General features: G+C 40.5%; 1 protein-coding gene across 2 annotated transcripts; it reads right to left on the bottom strand.

Moving 5' to 3' along the window:
• Positions 1–248: 248 nt before the first annotated feature.
• PPM1K (protein phosphatase, Mg2+/Mn2+ dependent 1K) lies at positions 249–22,501 on the bottom strand. Of its 2 annotated transcripts, XM_089526141.1 has the most exons (8): positions 22,366–22,501; positions 20,603–20,665; positions 15,165–15,677; positions 14,075–14,175; positions 7,473–7,638; positions 6,241–6,385; positions 3,950–4,084; positions 249–2,130 (listed from the first exon to the last, which is right to left on the bottom strand). In XM_089526141.1, exons 3-8 carry the CDS (start codon positions 15,599–15,601, stop codon positions 1,999–2,001), a joined length of 1,116 nt encoding a protein of 371 aa, XP_089382267.1. In that variant the 5' UTR covers positions 15,602–15,677; positions 20,603–20,665; positions 22,366–22,501; the 3' UTR covers positions 249–1,998. The 2 variants fall into 2 exon arrangements, with proteins under 2 accessions (XP_089382267.1, XP_089382266.1); XM_089526140.1 differs by lacking the exon at positions 20,603–20,665.
• Positions 22,502–25,474: the final 2,973 nt, after the last annotated feature.

Genomic DNA, 25,474 nt, shown 5'->3' with positions numbered 1-25,474 from the left:
ATTTCCCCTCCCCTTTATAATTCCACAAACTAATTTCAATCAACTGTGAATCATGGAGTGATCCTGATGTGTAATGTTATGTAGACAAATAGATCTGGATATGCAACAAGGTCTCTGGAAGCAAACAAATCAGTTGAAAGGGAGAGCAATGCTTCCTGACTGAATACTTGAATGATCCAGCTAACTAGGTAAGCAGTTGTCCTCATTATGTGCCGAAGGAATGCACATAGCATACATGTATACATACATTTTAAACATACTGTTTACTTATAAGGGGAAAGAGAGAGAATATATTATACAAACATGTAAAATGCACATTATGTAACAACAGAACAATACCAGGGTACTGTCTCCAATGCACTTCATGTCATTCATAAGCACAAGGTACATGTCCAAAGGATGTTTCTTGAGTGGATGTAAAGCAAAGCTGGAATGATTTACACAAAGGTCTAGCCCAAGGTAGTCCAGGCATTAAACAGCAGCAGTCAACAGTTCACATTGTCGTCAGGGTTTATTTAAAAGGCTCAGCACTGTTACACCTAGGGGCAAAGTAACTTGATAAAGAATTTTATTTTATTTAGTTGTTAACTAAATAAATGCTCAAAATATTTGCATCAGAATTGAAAATCAAATGCTTCTTGTATGGTGGCTCAGAAACCATTATAACCTGCCTATGGCATCTAGAGAAAGGCAAGGGTCCCCATGACCCAACATGGTGCATTGTGTTCTTAACCCCTGGAAATGTTCCTAACATTCAAATTACTGAAGTCCTACCAAGGAATTCCAGTTACAGGTTGCTCCCTTCACACCTAGGTTTCATTTTAAATAGTAATGTGGAGAATCCCCTGAAAAAATGTTACTAATCTTTTGGGATCATTTGCTTCCCTCCAAAATTTAACTTTAGATGAAAGTCAAAAGCAACTTCAAATATGCTCTTTTATTCCCTTCCAATATCAGTTAATGAGAAAAGCAAATGGGTACCTTGAATTTATTGCCAACTAGAAAGCAAAATGAAATTACTGTTGTCTGAAAATCTAAAGCTAAACTGTTGTCCTCCTGTCCCATCAATACCTCCCCCAATTAACATTGTGCATCTAGGACAGAATTTTTCAGAATCTCTGAAATCAGAGTGAATATCTAAAACTGAACTGAACAAAAGGTTATTTTAAGTTTATAGCATGTTTTTAAAGAGTAGTATCTTGTAATATCAGCATGTTTCAGGAAGGCTAAATCAACACAAATAATTTACATAGTATTCTTCTTTCTGAAGGCACACTACCTGGTCCCCCTTATTAGTGTTGTGCACATAGCTGTCTGAGGTGTTGTAACTCCTAGCTATACACAAGCTAAAGGTCCCAAAAGCAAAGTAGCAGAATATGATCTTCAAACTCAGTGTAAAATTAACTTTCTGAAAAAGGGACATAAAAGCAGAATACAAAGAACTGACAATTTTTGTCATTTGACTGCAGTATGGAGTCTTATCAGCCCAAAGATGAAGATACTTCTCTTCAGAGTTGGGCTGCAGACCAAGGTAAGGCCACTGATGCAGCCTTTTAATCTCCCAGTTGTTGGTTCTTCTGCTTCTTTTTAAACAAGGAAAGAAATGCTTCTGATGGCAAGAAAGAGAAAAATGCCACCTTTCTTTGCAATACTGTGAACACTGAGGCCCTGTTTACTTCTGCCATAGGCTCTCAGCTCCTAATAATGTACCAAGTGTTAAGTGAAACATTTGGTACACAATCCATATAAAAATGCCAGCCAGGTGTCAAAAGACACCATTTAGGCCCTAGGAGGAAATGCAAATTATTGGCTTGAAATAAGAAGTAACAAACATGTTTGTTAAGAGGCAACAATTAACAGCATTTGTGCTCCAGACAGAAATCACTAGCTGCTGGAAGAGAGATGGACAAGCCAGTTACATAGACCTATCTACAGATCTACTTTCTGTCTGGTAAGCCCCTATAACACAGGCCATCCAGGACTTTGCTGCAGAAGGCCTCATGCCCATCTTCCACTTGAGGCAAAACTACGGCTGAATGAGAAGTTGATCTCAGAATTTTTGTATTTGCCCCACGCTCCAAATGGCACAACAATAGCAGTGCCGTTATCTTCTGTTCCATACTGTATGGCCTGGGGAAAAGATTGCAAAAGAAAGAGAAGTTTAGCCATTAAACATCACCATTTCAAACAAGGCTGGATAACTGTGGCAAGTTCACGGGCTAATTTCTAATTAAATAATAATAATAATAAAATTTATTTCTATACCGCTTTTCCGCAGTGATCAAATTTCTACCTCTGTTGGTCTCTGGAATCCTGCCAAAATTGCTAAAAACCAAATAAAATCCATAGTGGTCAGAAATCTCCTCCTAGCTGTGAAAAACAAGGGTGTTTTTCTTTTGTTTTCTGGGAAAATGGTAAACAATGTGTATGGGTCAATGTCAAACCCTGGCCTGGACTAACACTGAAATGATCTAGATAATTTAGTTCCTCCCAAAGTACCTATACTGATCTTGCCATTGTCTTCTTAAGTATCTTGCCCACAGAGGGACTGTAACAACTGTTACTCAATCTTCTGATTCCAAAAATGGTATTAGAAGAGTCAGCTGCAGTAATCTCCACTTTCAAGGATGCCAGAACTACTCCCTGTGATTAAGTGGCAATAATGATCTTTTCACTCCCAGCCCCCACCAGTCAATCCCCTACAGTGGAGGTCCGCACACTCAGATAGTCAAAGGGTAATTTTCAGCATGCTAAAGTAAGCTTGGGCCACATCACTGCCATTTCAGGTAACAAGAAGTGTTATTCCTGGAAATAGAAATCATTTGTGACTTGAGGGGATGGTCTTTTACTATTTTGGAATGGAGGACTTAAAGCAGCCTAAATTGTGCCCACAGGTAATTTTTCAACCAGAATTTTATTTTCCCCCCTGCCAATTCTTTTAGAAAATTATGGATTGGTGTGAGTGAGAAACATGCTAATTCAATATTTTTTCTTTTATCTGAATTGATTCCCACCCCACCTGATCACTAGTTGTTAACCCCCCAAGATTTAGAACTGAGGTGGCTAGTCAAATCTCAAGGGATTTTGTCCATATTCTCAGCCCAGATCATTATACTATAGCCAATGTCAGAGGAGGGAGGGGATGCAACAAGAATGGTCCAGTGGAAGCTTTAATACTGGGTGGATATTACTTGAGAATACCAAGTATGCTTTATAAAGTACAGCTTAATTTCAAAAATACAGTCTAGCAAACCTATGAGTAAATGCACTTATGGATCTTTGTGAGCTAGAAATCCAAAAATACAGCTACATGTGACCATATGGGTTGTTCAAAATATTCATGTCCCTGAAACAATTTGAATAAAATAGTTCTCAACAGGTAAACTGTTCTAATAATGCTTGACTTTTCATATTTGATTTTCAATGTCAACATCTGTATAAAGCAGAGAAAAGTAATGCAAGATGTTGGGTATCTGTTGTAGTTATTAATTTATATCCCACCTTACTCCCAATAATGGGACCCAAAGTGGCAAACAGCTTATTCAAACACCAATTCAGTTTAAACAATATACAAAAGTTTGATAAAACTATAAAAATAAAAGTTATTTTAAAAGCAATTAAACTATTTATAAAGTTGAAACAGTAAACAATGTTTGTTAGGGAATCCATGGACAAGTATACAAAGAAAGTAGTGTGTCTGAACTACACTACTAAGTTCAATTATCTAATGAAGCAATTAAATCCAATGCGAGATTTTTCCTACAAGAATAGATGATATACAGAGATTATCACCCTCCATAAGCACTGAGGAAACTGGTTTTATGTAATGTCAGTAGTTCCACCAATTTATAGTAAGATGTCCAACCATGATCCACAAGGGGTTCAAGCTGAGTCTGCCCAAAACTGGCCTAAGTCAAACTGTATTGTTCCTGGTTTGAGTCAATCATACCTGCTCAGTGACTACATGAGCTGCTTCAGTGGGATCATGACACTGGTTAACAAAGTCACAAATCTCTTGACTGTTCACCATGAAGTTGATGCCATCTGTTGTAAGGACCAAGAAGCTGTCACTTGCATGTTGCAACTGAAATGACCAAAAAAAGGACACATGCCATCCAGATTTATATGGTTGAGCAGAAATAAAACAGTTCTTTTTTAAAAAAGAAAAGTATTTTCATTTTCAACATTGCAAATATTCTTTAGTGTGTAGATATATTTTAACGTTCAGTTCCCTGTTCTTCCCACCCCCAAATTAGTTTGTTGTTGTTGTTCTTGTTGTTGCTGTTGTGTGCATTCAAGACATTTCCAACTTACAGTGACCCTAAGGCAAACCTATCATAAGGTTTTCTTGGCAAGAGATGTTCGGAGGAGGTTTGCCACTGCCTTGCCCTGAGTCTAAGAGAATGTGAATTGCTCAAGGTCAACCAGTGGGTTTCAAGGCCAAGCTGGGAACTGAATCCTGGTCTCTAGTCAAACCACTATGCCACACTGGCTGTCCCCAAATTAGTTAAGAATCCAGATATGTCGTACTATCACTGTAAATCTGTAAAAACACACTCTTCCAGAAAATCTTTTTGATAAACTGGTAGAATACATCCAGAGTTCAGAAGAGTAATGTAAGTGATAAAGGGCTTCCAAATGTCTTCAAATCCTCTGATTTATCCTCTTGCTAATTTCACTGTATATATTTGCTTTTCTGATAGTGCTACAGACAATCCTGTTTTGTACTGAAAGATTATCTAATGTTTTCCATATTAGTGTGGAATAATGTTTTCACTATTTCTAATCTTGCAGTAGAAATTCAAGTTAGTGATAATAGTGCCTTCAACTCGCTTGTTGACTCATTGTGACCCCATGAGTTTCGTAAGATTTTCTTATGCAAGGAATATTCAGAGGTGAAATATACCCTACAGCACCCGGTATTCATTATGAGGAGCTTATATTGCAAGAAAACCCTTCTCAGTGCAGGCCTGGGCAGAGCTGACCCCTTCACAAGGTAGAATAAATCCTCTGACTTAGGTGGAGCAGTGATAACAAACCTCATCACTGGGATTCTCTACTACATCAACAAGGGATGGCCACGTGTGCTCCTGACAGCCCCACTAACCCCCTTTCACAAAGTGGCAAATGCTGCAGACCACCACCTGGGACTCTCTGAAGCAGCCATCATTTAACCCCTTGCTCTGAAGGAGCCCTCAGTATAATAGACTTGGGCCCAAGGATGCCTGCAGAGGGAGAGGCTGGGCAGAGGTTGTCTCTGGAAAGCATAAAGATCCAAATGCATGGCTTTGAGGGGATCACTCCTTAGAGCCAGGCATCACTGAGAGTTGGCCAAGATATCAGTATCTTCAGTTTACAGATATAAAATCTAGTCCAGCAGCTCAACATACACTAGCAAGCTTTGGATCCATAGATGTTGTTCTAAAACAGAGATGGGCCAAGAACAAGCCTCCAAATGTTGCTGATCTGCAACTCCCATCAGCCCTAGCCAGCAGGCTAATGGTGAGGAAAGATGGGAGCTGCTGTTCAACAACATTCAAGGGGCCACGCTTTGCGCACCCATTTTGAAAGAAAGCAGTTCTTCCATACCATTCTACATTTTTGACATGTTTTCAGAACACATAGGCATATGCATTAAGTAAAGCATACCTCAGATAATCAGATAAAGAGGCTGTACAGACCGCCCTAAAAGGGAAGTCTGCAGCCACCCATTTTTGCCGCACACGGAGACCGCATCAACAAACTGGCATGACCTCTGGGAGGCATAAAAAGAACCTGCTTCCAGCGAGTTCTTTTTGGGATGTGCCCAGGGCAGCATTGGCACCCTCGCGCACACCCAACATACGTGTGGCGCAGAGCCATTTGGAGGCTGTGCTGCACATATATCATCATGGCAGCCCCCATGTGAACGGGGACGAGCCATGATGGCACCGGGGGTGCATGGTAGGGTTCAGGAGCTTGCGGACGCTCTGCATTCCCAAGCCCTAAAATTGGCCCATGCCCCCGCAAAGTGGCAGTCTGTACTGGGCCAAAGTCTATTAATATCTATTACTTCACAGACCAGAAGATAGGAAAGTCAACCTGGATAGCACAGTATTAAACAAGGATTGTAACAAGATGTCATCACTGCAAGCTAGTACTAGCCCAATTGATTCAGTTCCTACTTCAACACAATGTCATCCAGCCTCAGGAGAAGTAGGATGGGGTGGGTGCAGGAAAGGAATATGCACAATCACTTACCTGAACCCGTTTAGTCTCTGGTTCTGCTATCACACCATATTTCTTAAGATCCAAGTCTCCTATGCTGCGAGTCATTGCTAGCCTGCCATTCACATGAGGCTGCCCCAAGCTGTTCCAGGCTACAAAACCACCACATTTCTTTATTCTTTACCCCACCAAAAAAAAAAAAAAGAAAGAAAGAAAGAAAAGAAAAAGAAAAAAGGAAAGGAAAATGTGAAATAATCACAATAGCCTTATATATTTTCTTTTACAGTCAATTCAGTGACTAAGTCATGACGGACAAGCTTTCCATCATCATGAAACACTTCCAATTAATTAAATCCAAGTTCTCTGACTTGGTTGTGTGGTATGACTACTGACAACAGACTCTTTTTATATCACCTGCTTCCAAAGCAAATCTGTGACCTGTATTTCCTCAGATTGGAGTAGCTCACCCATTTATTCAACAAAGGCCTGGAAACATCATATTCCTATCCCATACTGCCAGGTCACCATCAGAGTCTCTGGAGCATTACTGATATATGCATGTATGCACACCTTCCTCCAGCTAGAAAGGATTTTGTCAAGATCAGGGTTGCCCTTCATATGAAGAAGCTTTAGAGAGATTCATACTAGCAAGTCCACAGTACTACTGCTGATGTGCTCCAAATGTGCAGACAAGTATTAGAGATGCAGCCAACAAGGACGTCAAGCTAGACTGCACTGCCAAACAGCTCCTTGATATTGTCTATCAATACCCAAACGAGTTTGTCTGCTGGTTATGAATAAACCCCAAGGTTATGATTACTACACTTGATCTTAGCCAAAAATTCAAGAAGCGCTTCTCAGCCTTTTGGCTAAGATCAAGCGTGGCTATGATTACTAGATTCAAAGGTGGAGAATAGCCATATGCCTTTTGATGTCCAATGCAGCAGTTTCAACTTCTCTTACCCATCCCTTGCCCAGCCAACTTCCTCTCCAATTTGTTGTCCAAGCAGGACAAAGGGTGGACACATGGCCAGTAACAAAATGGAAAGAAGCCATGGTTGTTTTCTCTTTTGGTGAAAGAGAAAAGCTATATGACAGCCCTGCAGCTTTAAAGCTAATAACGCTAATAATGAGGGATCAGGGATTTGAATTCTAGCCTCACAATTAATCAGTTGATATGGTGTTCATTAGACCTCTCTGGCAATTAATGGGATGCACCTTTTAAAATAAGTCTAAGACCACAATTGCAAATTTTGAGGAGATACCTTTCTTTTTCATCTTTCCTTTCAGGTGTATGATCAATGGTCAGCTTCATGGCTTTCCCTTTACGACATAAAAGTGCACGGCTATCACCAACACTAGCCACAACCAGCTCGATCCCATCTCGCAGTAGAGCCACAGTTGCTGTGGTCCCAGCATTCAGCAAGGTAGCTATAAACATCACATAAGGGTAGAGAGTCAAAGTCTAAGCACCAAAGACGGCTATCACTCTACTTTTCAATATTTAAACTGTACTATATAATCATAGCTACAAAGCATAAGCAAAAGATATGAAGACAGAAAATAGACAGACATGCACAAAAAGGAGGAGGATTTTTTAAATTTTTATTTTAACAACATGGCTCCATGCAAGGGGGCTGTTTAGGAATGCAAAGTCTATAGCAAATTGATTCTGTTTCTCTGCTAGCAAAATAAGAACAGCTACACAGCAACCACTTAGACTTAAGCTGAAGGCCAGAGAGGTTTTGTGAAGTGCTATTGAAATTCTATCACACCTCTTTCAATGGAGCTGGAAGTTGGGGGTGGAGCAGGAAAGTTGTCATTGGCCTGTTACAGACAGCCAAAATAAAGCTGCTTCGAGTCACAGTGGAGGTATGGTGTTTCAATGATGCACGCGTCCTAAGAGTCCAGAAGTCGCGCCAAAGCCATGCTCCAGCCCTAAGGACTGGAGCATGGCTTTGGTGTGGCTTCTGGACTCTTAGGACGCATGCATCATTGAAAAACCATACCTCCACTGTGACTCGAAGCAGCTTTATTTTGGCTGTCTGTAACAGGCCCTAATCTTCTTTTCCTCACTAATGAAGCTACTTTATTATTTTCTACTTGAGAACAGATACATAAGAGGGCCTAAAGGAACCAGATCCTATCTGATCTTGGAAGTGTAGCAGGGTCAGCCCTGGCCCCTGTTTAGTAATTGGATGGGAGACCACCAACAAATACCAGATGCTGTAGCTCTGTTTCCAAGGAAGGAACTGACAACCCACATTTGGGTATTCCTTGCCTAAGAAAACCCTATGAAATCTAAGGAGTTGCCATAAATTAATAGGTGATTTGAAGGCGCACATACACACCATAGAGAGACAGTGTGGTGCAATGGTTTGAGTACTGGACTACAACACTGGAGACCAGGCTTCGAATTCCTGCTTGGCCATAGAATTTGTGCCAAGCACAAGAACACAGGTTTTAAAAAATATTATTGGGGGGGGGGGAATCTCTGTGTGTTCCTAATACGTGAAGACTATTAACAAAGAAAAGGCTGATCTTCATGTGTTGGAAAGGGCTATGCATCTCCTGGAAACCCACTGGGTGACCTTAGGTAAGTCACACTCTCTCAATGTCAGAGGAAGAAAAAGGCAAACCCCTCTCTGAACAAACCATGTCAAGAAAACCCCAGAAAACGTTTGCCTTAAGCTTGCCATACTTTAGAAATAGCTTGAAGGCACAACAACAGCAACAGATATGTAAGTGTTGAATCAGTGTGGGAAGATCATATCTACCGTATAAATGAACCAATATACTGTCACCTTAGACTACTGTTTCCAAAGACATGGACCCAATAAATTAAAGTTCATGAGACACATGAACTCCCCTTTTCTAGACCTAGAGGGGGCACCTCTGCACCATTAGCAAGGAAAGGAGAAGCTGCCTGGAAATTTGCTTAGTTCTGTTACCAAGGTTCTTTGAAAACTGTTGTTTTCTGACAACTATGAATGCTTTCTCAGAAGTAAATCCTAGAGGGACTTAAAAGGGTGTACATGAATATAAATTTCCAGTGCTACTCAGAATCCCCAGTGAACCTGATGGATCTTACTTTTAGATAAGTGTATCTGTGACTATGTTTTCTTCTTAACCACTTTCTTCACTGTCCAGCTCTCACATGGAAATGTGGAATACAATGGGTTGGACAAGTCTAACTTTAGTGCTCAGTTGTATATATTTATTCTTTAGGATCTTTCATAAATGCCCTACCCATTCCCAGTCTTCTTTTTTTTACTACAATTTCCATTCTGATCAAGGTATGAGATCTCTATTAGCTATTTTGATTACCTCATTGTCTAGGTTGAATTTACGTGTGACAACAGCACTAGTCTTTTAAAAAACATACAGTCTATTAAACTGGCTGACAGAAGTAAGGCCCACCAATGAAAGGAAGACTTAGCAGGGTACTGGACTGCACTTCTATTTTCTGTCCCAGAAGTACAATTCAAAAATCTATTGTCCTGATTAATATTGATAGGGCCAGTGGACACATGTGGGTTCAAAATGCATGAAGCCTTGTTGTGTAGTGAAAAAATACAGACTAAAGCATTAGACAATATAAGAAATACAGCTATAATAGGTAATAATATCATGGTTTAAAACAGGTATTCATACTGCAGAGCACAATAATGGCACTTAAAATTAATTCTTTTTAAAGATTGTCCATAAATATCTACAAATTCTACATGAATTAACTTTCTTTCTCCCCTTGTTCCTATTTTTGTATATTCAGAAAATTATTAAAGGATAAGCATCACTACTTTATGACATACATATCTTAATGCTATTTATGCTTATTTGGAAATACAACTCACTACATTCAGTAGATCTTATGCCCACATTTAGCACTCATAGAATTACAATGTCAGTTTAATTCTTATGATATACAGAGGGTTACTGTCTACATCCCAATCAATGTGTTAAAGTGGAGGTGAGGAAAAAGGAGAGGTAAGTATAAATTTGAGACGGTCAACCTGAATCTGTATTATTACTAGCAGTAAAATACCTGTTTTAACCAGTAAGTTTATAAAACACACCAAGTTATTGAAACCCTTCTTCCTTGTCCCCCCTCCCCATCCCTTCTAAAAAATTAAGGCCAAATCTAGAGACAACCTCTAGTCCCTCCCAAGTTCATTCCTTGCTTTTAGAACTGCAATAGCATCCAGACAAGAGTGCAGTGACACTCAGCACAAAGAGGACTGTTGGTGGACTTATTGACTCAATGGATTTCTATTCCAGCCTTGCCAAGCACAAGAACATGGGTTTTTAAAAACATGATGGGGGGGATCTCTGTATGCTCCTAACACTTGAAGACTGTTAACAAAACAAAGGCTGATCTTCATCTGTCGGAATGGGGTATGCATCTCATAATAATAATAATAATAATAATAATAATAATTTGTTTTATTTATATACCGCTATTCCAAAGATCATAGCGGTGAACAGCAAGTAAGCTAATTAACAAGTAGGCTAATTTGCACCCAACAGTCTGGGTACTCATTTTAGCAACCTCGGAAGGATGCAAGCCTGAGTCGAGCTTGGGCCCTTTTGCCGGTCTTGAACTCGCAACCTTGCGGTTTTGAGTGAATGGCTGCAGTACAGGCATTTAACCACTGCGCCACCAGGGCTCCAGATGTCTTTGTTGCAAGTGACAGTTGTTCTCTAACTATTGTGGATGTCATTCTGTATCCACTAGTAATGAGTGTCTCCTCCTGTAAAAGCCTATTAAGGTACTTAGGCCATCTCCAAAGCTCCCACACCCTTACCTCCCTAAGGGTGGTAAAAGACTAAGAAAAGATGCTCTACAGTTTTGTCTTTCTGAATAGCAGCCATGGCTACTTTTAATAGCTATTTCCTCCTCATTTACAGTATTGTTCCAAACTAGGTGGTAGACTTTTAAATAGGTCAGAAACTGGAGCAAAGTACCTTTTGTACATCAAATATAATTAAATAATTAAGCTCCTATCTCCTTGGCCATATTAACTAAAGTCAGTACAACAAACTCCATGAAGTCAATAATTAGTCACAGGATTGGAAAAGCCTTCCTTACAGATCCTTTACACACAATGGGCTATAAACTGGACTTATACATCAGTCCTCTGCAAGCCTGATGGAAGTGGTGAGAAAAAGCAAAGCAGCAATGATTAGTGGATTAGACTGCAGTTCCAAAATCAAGGAAACACACTGTTCATAATGTCACTAGCATTTTATTCCAATTTTTTTTAGCAGCATAAAAAAAAACAAATCAGCTGAGAACCAAAGTTGTTTAACTTTTTTTAAAAAAACAATCAAATTTGTTGTGTCCTAGATAGCATCACTATAGAAATTTATCATCTAATAATCTTTCAATAGGTATCTTAACACTCACTGGACATTTTTAGAGCATGTCATCTCTACTAATTGACAAAGTGGATGTGGGAACCTTCCAGTAGTCCAGGCTAGGAACCCGCCAGACTCCTTCACCTGGGACCACATAAAGCAGATCTCTCTTTCCACTGAAGCCCAGCATATAGACTCCCGGGCCTCCAGTTCTAGAGGTGTTGGTCGAGTACAGTGTCTGCCATAAATAACATGTACACAGAGGCAAATAGGAAAAATTCACCCAGGAATTTTGCTCAAAATAAAGAGAGAGAGAAAACCTGTTAACACTTGGGAAGCTGAGAGCTGCAAAGGAGAGGGAAGCATACATTGAGAATCTGAATACTCTGCTTAGAGAGGTGATGGGGGAATCAATCTCTCTACAAAATTCTCATCAATCCATAAGCACACATTCTGTTGAAAGCTTATGAAGATAATTTGGAAATGCAACACTCGAATAGGCAATTAAAGGAATCATTTTATTTGGAGACTATTAAAACATCCTAAATAACAAAAAAGAAGCTTTGCTGTTTATACATTTTCACTTTTACAAATATTCTCAGTCGCACAAAATTAACTGGGATTTATTGGTTCTAGCTCTTGCCTGAATAAAAACTACTCAGATCATTGGAAAGAAGAGTCCTGCCATTTGCAATAGACAAAGCTGATGACTTTCAAAGGCACTGTAGCCACTGTAAGCAAAGTGAGTTCAGTATTACATTTACAGACAAACTGCTCCCCTCACTTATATGCACAATTAACTGGGAATTTACTTCATTACTCTTCCTAAGGGGACTGAGATATAGGCAAGGCACAATTCTTGTTTGCTTCACTACAGTTTGTGCAAGAGGCAGTCCTCTGGATGGCCCAGAAAAAGGTACAGGAAGCAATGAAATTTGTTGGCACAATACAGATTTTTTTAAAACCTTAAAAACATATTTCTGCAGCTCTCTCACTTCCTCAGTGTTGCAGGTTAACATATTTAAAGCTTTATGTAAAGCACCGTGTAAAACTTACGGTGCTATATAAATGAGCTTTAATAATAATAATAAAATAATGGTTCTGACTGGCTATGTCAAATGGAAATGAAAATAACTTCCAAAACTCCTGGAAAGCTAAAGGTTCCCCACTACTGATATGTAAGATTGTAACCATGGAGCCCAATCCTAAGCATGCTTAACCATAACTGAATACTAGGTTCAAAGTAGCTTTATTTTTAAATAAGCACGTACAATCTAAACGAGTGCAATTATTCCATTGGTACCAAGTCCTCCACCTGTGACATGTACTTTTACAGATGAGACTATATAGTCACAGAGATGTCACTAAGCTAATTTTACTAATTGATTATAGCTGCTTTTACATTGAACCAATACTAATGCGAATCAAGAACAGCCATGTTCTTGCAAATTAAAAATGGATTTCCCCTATTATATTTTACATTAAAAATTCACCAAATGAAGTTGCAACAATAATAATTATTCCATCTAGCTTTTACATGCTCAGTAGATTAGGCATTGGGCTTGCATGCATGTTATATTTTATGAGAAAGCAGATGCAAAGAACCACAAAGATGAACATATCAAGCTGTCTCATACTATCTACCTCATTATTTTCTGCACTGGTTGCAGTGGGTCTCCAGATTTTCAGGGAAGGGTCTTTCTCAGAAAAAACAGGGATTGTACCTGGAATTTTCAACATGCAAAGCATGTGCCCTGTTACTGAGCTACAGCCCTAGGATGTATAGTCATAGGCTAGTGTTAAGTTGGCTCTTTCAATGTACATCAAATGTCTAATACATATTTCACAAAGCTTATTTACACTGAGGGAAGCAGCCAAATGACTTTCAGATGTCTTGGACCAGAACCACCAGAACCCATTGCCATCAACCATACTGGCTGGTGATCATGCGAACAGTAGGCCAAAACAATTGGACCAGGTCACTTACACCTAAATTTTCATGCTTACTGAAAGTAAATTCCAATAAATTTGGTGAGCATTATCACTATATTCTGTCTAGATTGGCACTTTAATGTACATATTAGCCAAATGCTTTAAAGACTTTAAAGATTTACCAACAGTCACTTTACAAATAATATATTTTTTTAAAAATCTAATTCTTCAAGCACAGAATAACCTTCTAGATTTAAGCCAAGTTAAGATAACATAGTTGCATTTACTTGTTGCATCTACTTCAAAATATTTTATATCAATCATTTTCTAGAAAACTTAACCCCATACCAGTGCACTATTTCATCTTAGATTTCAAATTAATTCTCTTAAAATAGTTTTCAACAACTCTGACCAGACATCCTGCTGATAATTATAAAACAGTTTTTAGCAGGTCCTGATATATTAAAATGGCTCTCCCACCTCCCCATAAGAGGCAGGATTATTAGAAAACTACTGGATGCCATATGGGGAGGAAATTTCTTCTTGCCACTGCTGAACTGAAATAATTTATACTTACCATTGGCAGATAATTCAGCATGTCTCAGATATGCTTTGTCTATTTCTAAAAAAGCTCTGATCAATACTAGTTCCATATTCTGTTCCTCAGCAAGAAATTCTCTGGAGAAAAACAAAAACAAGTAAATGACAGAGCTGACATGAGCTCAAAGAAAAACAACACCAAATGTTAACCTGCAAAACCATATGAACTAGAGCAAAAATCAGGCAGTCCATGGGTAAAATGTGACTTGCTTTGCATATCCTCCCCTCCCCCTAAGTCTCCTCAAAGAAAGTCTTTTCCTGCAAGAAGAAGAAAAAATACTGCAATTGCACTCTAAATTAAGATGTATCTCCCTCCCTTTTTTCCTGTAAGGATTTTATACTGATGTGTTAGCCTTTGCCTGGAAAAAAGAAATATATGAAATTTTATATGAAAATGTAAAACTGGCCACTGAAGAACACTATAGGTTAAACTGCATCTGGCCTGTACGTTAATGAAGATCTGCCTAAACTTTTGGCCATCAACTCACCTTCAATTATTGAAGACAATTATTGTCTCCATATTGCTTCATAGTAAAGCCAACTCTGAAAAATGAGTTCCAAAAATGGTGGTTTATTGGGGCATTCCTACACTTGTGATCCATTCCTTAGGAATCACAATGGGACTTAATGACCTTATGGACCATAGCAGGATACAATGAAATAAGTTGTCACTACTAATAGTACATATCCAACTATGGAGAAGATTAGTCATATGCAACCCCATAGTCAACAACTATCAGAGACCACAATCTGTGCCATTTTACCATCTCTCTGGCTCTTTTATAAGAAAAGGAGGAGAGATATTAACATGGCACAGATTGTAGTCTCTGTATGATAGTTGTTCACTATGGGATTGCATATGATTGGTCTTCCCTATAGTTCTGATGTTCTCTGTAGTTGTATATGTATTAGTAGTGACAGTTTATTTCACTTTATCCTGATGTGGTCTCTAAGATAACTAAGTCCCATTGTGATTCCTAAGGAATGGCTCACAATTGTAGCAATGCCCTAATACACCACCATTTTATTTTATTTTTATTTATAAGCCAGAAAATCAATATACTCACCGGATATATTTTTGCATGTACTTATTGCAAAAATCAGCTACTGCCACCCCACCATGCCCATCATAAACTGCAAAATACTGGACATCATCAGTCAGCTGAGCATAATCAAAGCGATCTTCATTTTCTTTCCGCTTCCCAATATGACTGGCACAGCCCACATTTGCCAGGCTGACCTTGGGGATTGGCTTTCCATATTTTATACTTGGTGGGAGAAGTATGGGCTCATCAATGCGGTTGTCCCAGATACCAAATGAGTCCCAAGTGGCAGGACGGCCACTACCATCCAGGTCAAAACGGGAGGTTCTGCGTTCAGTGGTAGAACTCTGGCATACGGCTGTCAGGTGCTTGTCGTCTTGCAAAATACGAGATGTTAGCAGCACTCTCCTTGCTTGGTGGCCTCCAGTTCTAACGAGATTTATTAAAGCAGCAGTGGACATAACTTGGTTCCACGGATGTTGATGGAGAATGAAACAGTGAGAAGTAGGTCTTGGAATGTCCTAAAAACTAGGAGAGCTGGCCAAAGAAAAACAACAACATAAGGTTGGTACATAATTCCTGGAAATGCAATTTCAGGTAATGTTATATCTCATGCTCAACTTAACTTGCCCAACTGAACTTAGTTGAACTTGAGACATCAGTTTGATAACAAATGCAAAAGAGCAAAACACTATTTTAGTAATGCATCAGCTGGATTTCACACAAGTCTAGCATCCTCATTTAAGTAATGAAAGCACCACAGCAGTCCTTAGTTATCCCCCCCCCCTCCCAATAGTACACTGTTTGCAAATCAGTACACAAGACAAAAGAAATAGGGAGGTGAGAGTCTGGGTGGGTTGAGCAGCAATATGTTAATACACAGTATATACTTGATAAGATTTATATTTAGCAACTGCAGTCATGGTGGTTTCATAACTACAACTAGAATCTAGAAATGCCACTCATGATCAGACACAATATATATAAAGCAAGGTTACTTCTCTCATCTTATTTCAAGAAAAAAATTATCCTCCCTTTATGGAATTTTCCTCTAGCTAAGAGAAGTGCTTAATTAGAGGTGTGCACAGCCAAACGGGCCTGAAGGGTTAAGTGCAAAAAATGTTTGATGCTACATAAGCAGAGAGAGGAAATTAGAGCAATGACCTTGCTTTACTGTTTGCCAAAAGCTATCAAGCATTACAAATGGAAATTCTTTGGGACTTGGAAGACTGCTATGCATTCCACAAGCAGATAATTACAACCACCCCTTCCAGGCCCAGAAACATTTAACTGCTTAGGAAGTGGGTGGTGGTGGTGGTGGTTATATAATTCCCATGTTATTCTCTATATTTCTCACAGAGAAGGTGAAGCAACTAAAATAACTACCCTTTTTGTTCTCTGCTCTCTATTACCCCAAACCACTGTACATTTCAATTGAAATAGATTAGCTGGGGAATTTCCAGAGAAATACTTGGTACAAATGCAAGTTTCTTCTTTCACATAATCTAACTGTTCATTGTTATCCGATATTTAGAAATACAAGAAAGGTGGCCTTCAGCAGGCTTCAATAACCAGAAAACCAGGAAGCTATTTATAGTATAAGCCTCTGTTCTTCAAGAACACACCTACATGTACAATTCTGAACCTCACGCATGTCTAAAGCTAGGAATCTGTAGAGCTGTCTCTGCATTACTTCCTTGACTCATAGAATCTAGGTTGCCTTGTACAGGATTTATTTGCAGTTAGAAAAACCAGATCCTTGCAGATGTGATGCTTGCATTCAAACCTGTGCAAGGAAGTCAACAACTTTAACATTGTCTCCCAGGTATATTTTCCCAGCCCCATGCTGAAGTTAATGCTAACACATCAACATTTTGTTGTCATTATTTGACATCAAATCAGCTTTGACTTGATGCAGCTCTATGAATAAGAGACCTCCAAAAGACCCTGATACTGACAGACCTGATCTTGCAAACTCAGGAGATTCAGAGGAGGTTTGCCCTTGATTTCCTCTGAGGCTATGTGACCCAGTGGGGTTTGTGGCTGACCAGGAATCAAACCCAGGTCTCCAGGGTCTTAGGCCAAAACATGGGGTAAAAACAATGCCAGCAATAACAACAGCTCAAACAGCAAATGCCACAATCAACTACAATTTCCAAGATTCCCTAGCACTGAGCCAGGGCAGTTAAAGTAGTCTCAGACTTTATTATTTCTGCAATGCATTTTGGACCCTAGTCAAACTTATCTAGGATAAATGCCTTGGAACACAATGGAAGTTACTTCCATGTTCCAGGAAAAAGCCTGATAGTAACAGGATAAAAACTGTTGTCAGGACTGGATTATCAATGGTTAAATTGCTCCAGGATCTTCATTGGCTATGAGCCCAGTGCTGAAGGAAATGAGTCATTTTCTTCTCCAGTCCCTTTTTGAATCTCTCATGATTTCTATCATCATCCACTTTGGAAATAAACTGCTTCCCTATCAAGAAGACTCCTCTCTTTTGCCTGTCTGTTGGGGTCCTGAGATTGCCATCCCAAAGAGAACTGGGGTGACAGTCCTGTCCTCCATTTTGTCTTGAATGCCCTCCATTTACAGTCCCTTGTCCTCCTCTCTGGTCACCCTGGAATTGGTGCCCCACCAAACCCACAATTTCCAAAGCACTGAGCCGTGGCCATTAAAGCGGTGTGAAACTGGATTATTTTGTGCAGTGTACTTCTGACCGTTATCTCACACACACACAAACACAGAGGCAGGGCAGTTGCCTCAGGCGGAGACATTGAAGGGTCTAGAAGCCATGACGCTCTGTGAGGAGCAACTTAGGGAGCTGGGTATGTTTAACCTGGAGAAGAGGTGATATGATAGCTCTTTTTACATATATGAGGGGGTGTCACAATGAGGATGGAGCAAGCTTGTTTTCTGCAGCTCCAGAGAATAAGACATGGAGCAATGGATGCAAACTACAAGAAATGAGATTCCACCTCAACATTAGGAGGAACATCTTGATAATAAGAGCTGTTTTAACAGTGGAAGACACTTCCTCGGAGTTTGGTGGAGTCTCCTTCTTTGGAGGTTTTTAAACAGAGGCTGGATGACCATTTGTTGAGGATGCTTTGATTGTGAGTTCCTGCATGGCAGGGAGTTGGACTGGATGGCCCTTGGGGTCTCTTCCAACTCTATTATCCTGTGACATGGCTTGAATTATTATTATGTTTATTATGTTTTATTCATATCCCACCTTCATCCCAGTACAAGGACTCAGTTAAAACACTACAAAACATGCAAAATACAAGTTTAAAAAACAATTTAAAACGTTACATTATTAAAATTTAAAGTTCAAAACACTTTAAAACAAAAAGAAAACATCCACGTCATGCAAAAGCCTTAATTCTTAATCACTTTCAAACATTTTATACACACACATATACTGTATATACTATAATACATGTGTGTGTGTATACTATATATATACACAAACATATACATACACACAAATGTACACACACACATATATATATATACACACACACACATAATACGTATGGGTGTATATATGTATATACACACACACATATATAAGCATACACAAACACACACACATATATTGTTGCAAGCCGCCTTGGGTCCCAACTTGGGAGAAAGGCGGGATAAAAATAAAATAAACACTCACACACACACATATAAATCCACACACAAATGTACACACATTGATGAGCATTTCATATAGAAGCCAGCAGCCTCTTTCCACTCAAAAAGAGCAGCGTAAAGCTTGACGGCGAAGGAAAAAGGAGGCAGGGAGGCACTCCTCACAGGGGGTTCTTCTGAAGCGGCCCTGCGGCCTCCAAATCCCCGCCTTTGCGTAGCCAGGCTCCGCCCGCCCCCCTCTCCCTTTGGCGGCCAGGCTGGCGCCATTTACACCCCGGAGGGCCCGCCGCCTCTCTTCCAAACAAGCAGCAGCACAAACCCCTGAGGAGGAAGGAGAGTAGCCTTTTCCTCCTTTCTTATGCAATATGCAAAGCCACCCCCAAAAAGTGAACCACCAAGCCTCATGAAATCTCCACTTTAATACATGGTCTTGTGTGGGGTGTTTGTTTTGTTTCTAATGGATGGAAAGGGAAAGGGCTGTAATAATGCACTGCTTTCCCCAGAACCATATGCAAGGGAAGCCCTATTGGCCACAGTTTGCCATTGCCATCCCCTGAGGCTGAGAGAGTGTGACTTATGGCTGAGGGGGGATTCGAACCCTGGTCCCCAGAGTCACAGTCCAGCGCTCAAACCACAACTGGCTCTCTCTTGGCCATATGTGAAGTCGAAGGCTTTCAAGACCGGCATCCATAGTTTTTTGTGGGTTTTTCGGGCTATGTGGCCATGTTCTAGAGTTTATTCCAGCTGGCAAAACGTCAGGAATAAACTCTTCTAGAACATGGCCACATAGCACGAAAAACCCACAAAAAACTATTGGCCGTGTGTTGTGTGCCTTCAAATTGTTTCTGGCTTAATGGCAACCCTATCATGGGTTTTTCCCCCTTTGATTTGTTCAAAGGAGGCTGGCCTTTGCCTTCCTCTGAGGCTGAGAGGGTGTGACTTGACCATGGTTGCACAGTGCGTTTCATGGCCAAGCGGGGATTCAAATCCTGATCTCCAGAGTTGCAGAACAACCTCTAAACCACTATGCCACACTGCCTCCTCTGCTGCAAACCTTTACCTAGAAACATGTACCACAACATCCAAAATCCACAAAACAGTGGTACCTTTATGGGACCAACCCAAATGCACAAAATACAGGATGCAAGCTTTGGGAAGAAGCCAGTGGAACATTAACATAGCAGTAACTTCCAAGAAAAACCTGTGATAGGTTCACCTTGTTGCTGCTGTTGTTGTTGTGTGCCTTCAAGTCTTTTCAACTTACAGTGACCCTAACACCTATCACAGGGTTTTCTTGGCAAATGTTTGCCAATATCCTCCTCTGAAGCTGAGAGTGGGACTTGCCCAAAGTCACCCAATGTTTTTTTCATGGTCAAGCCAGGATTTGAACCCTGCTTCCCGCAGTCAAAAGTCAAACACTCAAACTGCTGCACCACACTGGCTCTAGGCTCGCTTTAGGGCTGCCATAAGTAGGGAATGACTTGAAGACACATATCACACAACTTTATAGGAGTTGCAAACTCAGGCTTGCACCACTAAGAACGTAAAACCGAGACTTACTTCCTCCTGCCAAATAATTAAAGAAATCCAATAAAGCACAATTCAATATTAGCCATAACAGTTCAATAGCGGTATACCCATAAGTAACAGTTCCAACCAAAGTGCAAACAAGCTATAAAGGAGCGATCTTTCAAATTTAGCTTCTGCCACAAATGCACCAGATTACCCTCAGGGTGCATCCACACTGTAGAAATAATGCAGTTTCATGCTTTTAAGCCCTGTAGCTCCATCCTATGGCACTCTGGGATTCGTAGTCTTACACAGTCTTTCTCCTTCTCTGCCAAAGAGTGCCGCTGCCTCGCGAAAATGCAAAGCCCAGGAATCTGTAGGGTAGATAAAGTGGTATCAAACTGCATTATTTCTACAGTGTAGCTACTGCACCCAAAGACAGGGGGAAATCATAGACAGGGCTACAATCTTAAAACACATTTTAAGTGGAAGAGGAATTTTCAGCACCACTTGCTTGAACTATTATTATTCTGTTTTATACTTCTTATATACTTTTTATAGTTCCTTTCTTCTTTTGTGTCAAGCCTGAGGGCAGGGAACTGTCTAACTAACAATTTGTAAGTCACTCTGAGAGCATTTCTAAAGAGCGGGGTATAAACGCAATTAATAATGATATACTTTTTTATATTGTACTCTGCCTTTCTCCCAATTTAGGGACTCAATACCAAATGAACATACTCCATTCACTCTGCCATGTGTTCCTCTGCAAAATTACCTTATTGCCCACATTGATCAATGGACCTGATGCACACATTTCCATCTTTATGAAGGGCCCGTATGTATGCCAAAATAAAAATTTTGGGGGACACCTTAACCTATATGAAAGGAAAAGCTTCTCAACCCTTAAATTCCTTTTACATTTCTAAGGAACACTTGCCAGCCCTATGATGGAGCTATACTGTAGGCATAATGCAGTTTTGACACTGTTGTAGCTCCATCCAATGGAATACTAGGAATGCCTTGTAGCTTTACAAGGCCTTTAGCCTTCGCTGTCAAAGAGTGCTGGTGCCTCGGCAAACTACAGATCCCATTATTCTGTGGGATGGAGCCATGGAAATTCAACTGGTGTCAAAATGCATTATTTCCACATTTGCATTATTATTGTATTATTATTGCTGCGTTATTACTATATCATTTCTACACAAGTGTAAGTGATTCACAAAGTTATTGCTGTGTTAATGTTTTACGTCTTTTTAAAAATAATAATTTAAAGCCAAAATAATAATAATAATAATAATAAGGATTATTTCTACAATGCAGATGAACATTAAAAAGGAACAAGCTTTCCAACTCTCAAATAAGGACAGCCTGTGTTCTGGACTATGACTCTTGGGACCAGGGTTCGAGTCCCCAGTCAGCCATGGAAGCCCATTGTAGTTCTGGACTATAACTCTGGGGACCAAGGTTCGAATCCCCACTCAGCCATGGAAACCCAATGTGGGGTGCCCTTGACTCAGAGGAAAGCAAGGGCAAACCTCCTCTGAACAAACCTTGCCAAGAAAACCCCATCATAAGGTCACTATGGGTCAGAAACGACTTGAAAGCACACAACAACATCTACAATAATGATAAGGGACACTTGCCAGTCCTGCAAGGGACAAATTTCCCAACTTTAAATGAGGGGTTATCCCTTCTAATAAAGACCCCTGGAAACTCTAGAGCCCATGAGGCTGAGGCTTCCAAGGAAAGCAATGGGGACATTTATTTATTTCATTTGTACGCCGCCTTTCCTCCCAGAAGGGACCCCCAAATAAAATCAGAATAAAAACAAACATAATAATAATAATAATAAAACATTATAACAAAAACATCAAGCCTACATAGTAATCAGTAACATAAATGAAGTTTAAAGGCAGTTATAAAAATGAAATACATAATAATAATCCACAATAAACTACATTTCCCAGGATTCCCTGGCACTGAGCCAGGGCAGTCCATGCAGTAGTCCCAGTCTGGGTTATTACTGCAGTGTGGCTCTGGACCTGTCCCTGTATTAAGCCCTCCTCTTTCTTACCTGGCCAGGCTTCTCCCTCCAGGTGAAGCAGGCAGAGGCAGCAGGTGGAAAGACCCCGGATGTAGGAGCAAGCCAGGGACAGACCCGCCTCTGGCCCGCGAAGGCTCCAAATGCTTCTCCTACTTGCTTCTGGAATCCTCGCTCTGCCCTGCTTGCAAGGCAGCTCTCTCGTCCAATGGGGGCCTTCGTCCCGCCCCTAAACCCAGCCAATCACAGCCGCGCAATGGAACGAGCCTCTTCCCTTCCCTCCCTGAGGCGCCTCCTTCTTCTCCAAGCAGCTGCAGAGATGATCCCGCCTGACTCCCCTTTAACTGCCCTGCCTCCTCCATGCTGTGGGGTTCTACCCTTCCCAGAATGCCATAGGATGGAGCCAGGGCACTTAAACGTCGTGGGTTCAGACTGGATGGTTTCTTCTTGACAAACTACAGTTCCCAGGATTCCATAGCAATGAGTCATGGCAATTAAAATGGTGTCAAACTGGGATATTTCTTCTTCTGGTGCCAGGACAAGCTACAGTTCCCAGGATTCCCTAGCATTAAGTGGGGTCAAACCAGATTATTCCTTCCTCTGGTGCCACCCCATAGTATTGAGCCACGGGCCACTTAAAGTGGTGTCAAACCAAATTATTATTCCTTGCCCTGGTGCCAGAACCAACTACACTTCCCAGAATTCCCTAGCACTGAGGCACAGCAGTTAAAACGGTGCCAAACTGGATTGTTTCTTTGGTGCCACAACAAGTTACCATTACCAGAACTCCCTAGCACTGAGACATGGCAGTTAAAGTGGTGTCAAACTGGATTATTCCTGCAGTGTGGATGCAGCCTCTGACAGAGAATGGCATGCATTCTGGCCTGTTGCGCAAAAAGACATGCTTTGCGTTGCCACCCTCTGCCAGGGCCAATAGCAACCGTGCCTGGATTTGCAAGCTATAATGTAAATAAAACTCTGACTGAGCTTTCTTTCTTTCTTTGGCACACACTCTTTCTTTGGCTCCCAAGAAGAAAAAAGGGTTGCAAAGCTCTTGTTTGCAAAGCATGGCAAGAAGAAAAAGCCCTAGGTTGGGCTGGGCAAGGTGCCCATTTGGGCTTGGTACCAGCTGTCCTAACCGCAAAGGAGGGCAAGGCACCGCAAAATGTAGGCCATTCGTGAAAAATGTGGGGCATTACAAAATAAAAGCTAAAAACACTCCTAGCAATATAAATTCATTACATAGGGTTTATATATAGGTATATTACATCTTTATATACAGGTATATTGCCAACAATAAATACAGTGGACCCTTGTTATTCGCTGGGGTTTGGTTCCAAGGTCCCCTGTGTATAACAAAATCCGTGGATGCTCAAGTCCCATTAAATATAAAGGCATAGCAAAATGGTGTCCCGTATAAAAAATGGAAAATCAAGGTTTGATATTTGAAATTTATACTTTTTTGGAACATTTTCAAACTGTGGATGCTTGAATCTGTGTATAAAAAGTCCTTGCATAAGGGCCAAGAGTTGGCCCTTGTTATCCGCTGGGGTTCGGTTCCAGGATCCGCACCTCGTGGATAACGAAATCCGTGGATGCTCCAGTCCCAGTCAATCCAAAGGCATAACAAAATGGTGTCTCTTATATAAAATGGAAAATCAAGGTCTGCTATTTGGAGTTTATGCTTTTTCTGAATATTTTAAAGCCATGGGTGCTTGAATCCGTGGATAAAAAATCCGTGGATATTAATAGATAATATTTATATAAATATACACTCATTAACAAAGTTAATGTTTGTCATTGAGCAGGCAGTTCTACACACACACACACACATACATACACACAAATAAATCCAGTAGAAACCCAGTGGATTTTATAGCCGGGACTGTGCTACAATTTTTTAAGCAATAATAGTTCTCCATTCAGTATTCCATACATTCCATGCGCTCACAAAATACACCTTTCACAATCCCCAAGGTGTTGTTATCTCTCCCCATTCCCTGTGCACAGACCTGCAATGCTTACCCAAATTGTCTCTGAACTTTTGCATGAATTCCTTATATTCTCCAGGAATGTAGATCTCCTACATTTAGAGCCCAGCCTCCACAAGGCAATGCGGATTATATATCACGCTGGACAGCACCTGATGCAATACAACTCTGATCTTGCCTTTGAAATGCAAATGAATAGACAGTAACATTGCAACAAATATGCTGCCCTGATTACTGTAATAGTTTAGCCTAAAGTGATTCCAGATGGGAATTAGGAACGAATGAATTGAATGTTTCTTTGCCGTTTTCAGTCCCTATATTGGGAGAAAGGTGGGATATAAGAAAGATAATAATAATAATAATAATAATAATAATAATAATAATAATAGGGTAGGAATCATGCAACCCTCCAGATGTGGTTTAACTGCACCCTTCATCAGCACTAGCCAACATAAGGAACACAGAGGGATTTTGTTCAGAGGGGGGTTGCCTTTGCATTTCCTTAAGGCTGAGACAGTGTGGCTTGTCCAAGGTCCTCCAATGGGTTTCCATGGCTGAGCAGAAAATCAAATCCTGGTTTCCAGACCTGTAGTCTAACACTCAAACCATCACACCACACTGGCTCTGGTGGCATAATCACAACAGCAAATACTATCATGGCCAAAAACCTCTCGCACTGCTACCTTGGAAATGCTCATTGTTGATGGAAGCAAAGCGTACATATACATGGTCTCTACAATGAATGCTGGATAGCAGGGGGTTTAAGTGTAGTGTAGTGGTTTGAGCATTGGACTGTGACTCTGGAGACCAGGGTTCAAATCACGGCTCAGCCATGTAATCCCACTTGGTGATCCTGGGCAAGTCACACTTTCTCAGCCTCAGAGGACGGCCATGGCAAATCCGCTCTGAAGAAACTTGCCAAGAAACCTCCATGATAGGTTTGCCTTATCATTGCCTCAAGTCAGAAACAATTTGAAGGCATGCAACAACAACAACAACAACAACAAACCCCAACTAGGCCAATGGGACTGTACTCCCCCCACCGCAAAATGACCTGGGAATATTGGACCACCTAACCCCTGTGAATTGATCCTCTCCAGGGAATTATCAAATCAATATTTCTTAGTGTGTGAACATTTAGTATATTTTAG

Source organism: Sceloporus occidentalis, unplaced genomic scaffold (genome assembly GCF_023333645.1).
Source record: "Sceloporus occidentalis isolate IW3139 unplaced genomic scaffold, rSceOcc1.0.p SCAF_5, whole genome shotgun sequence".
NCBI classification, from domain to species: domain Eukaryota; kingdom Metazoa; phylum Chordata; class Lepidosauria; order Squamata; family Phrynosomatidae; genus Sceloporus; species Sceloporus occidentalis.
This window is presented reverse-complemented; position numbering and strand designations above follow the sequence as displayed.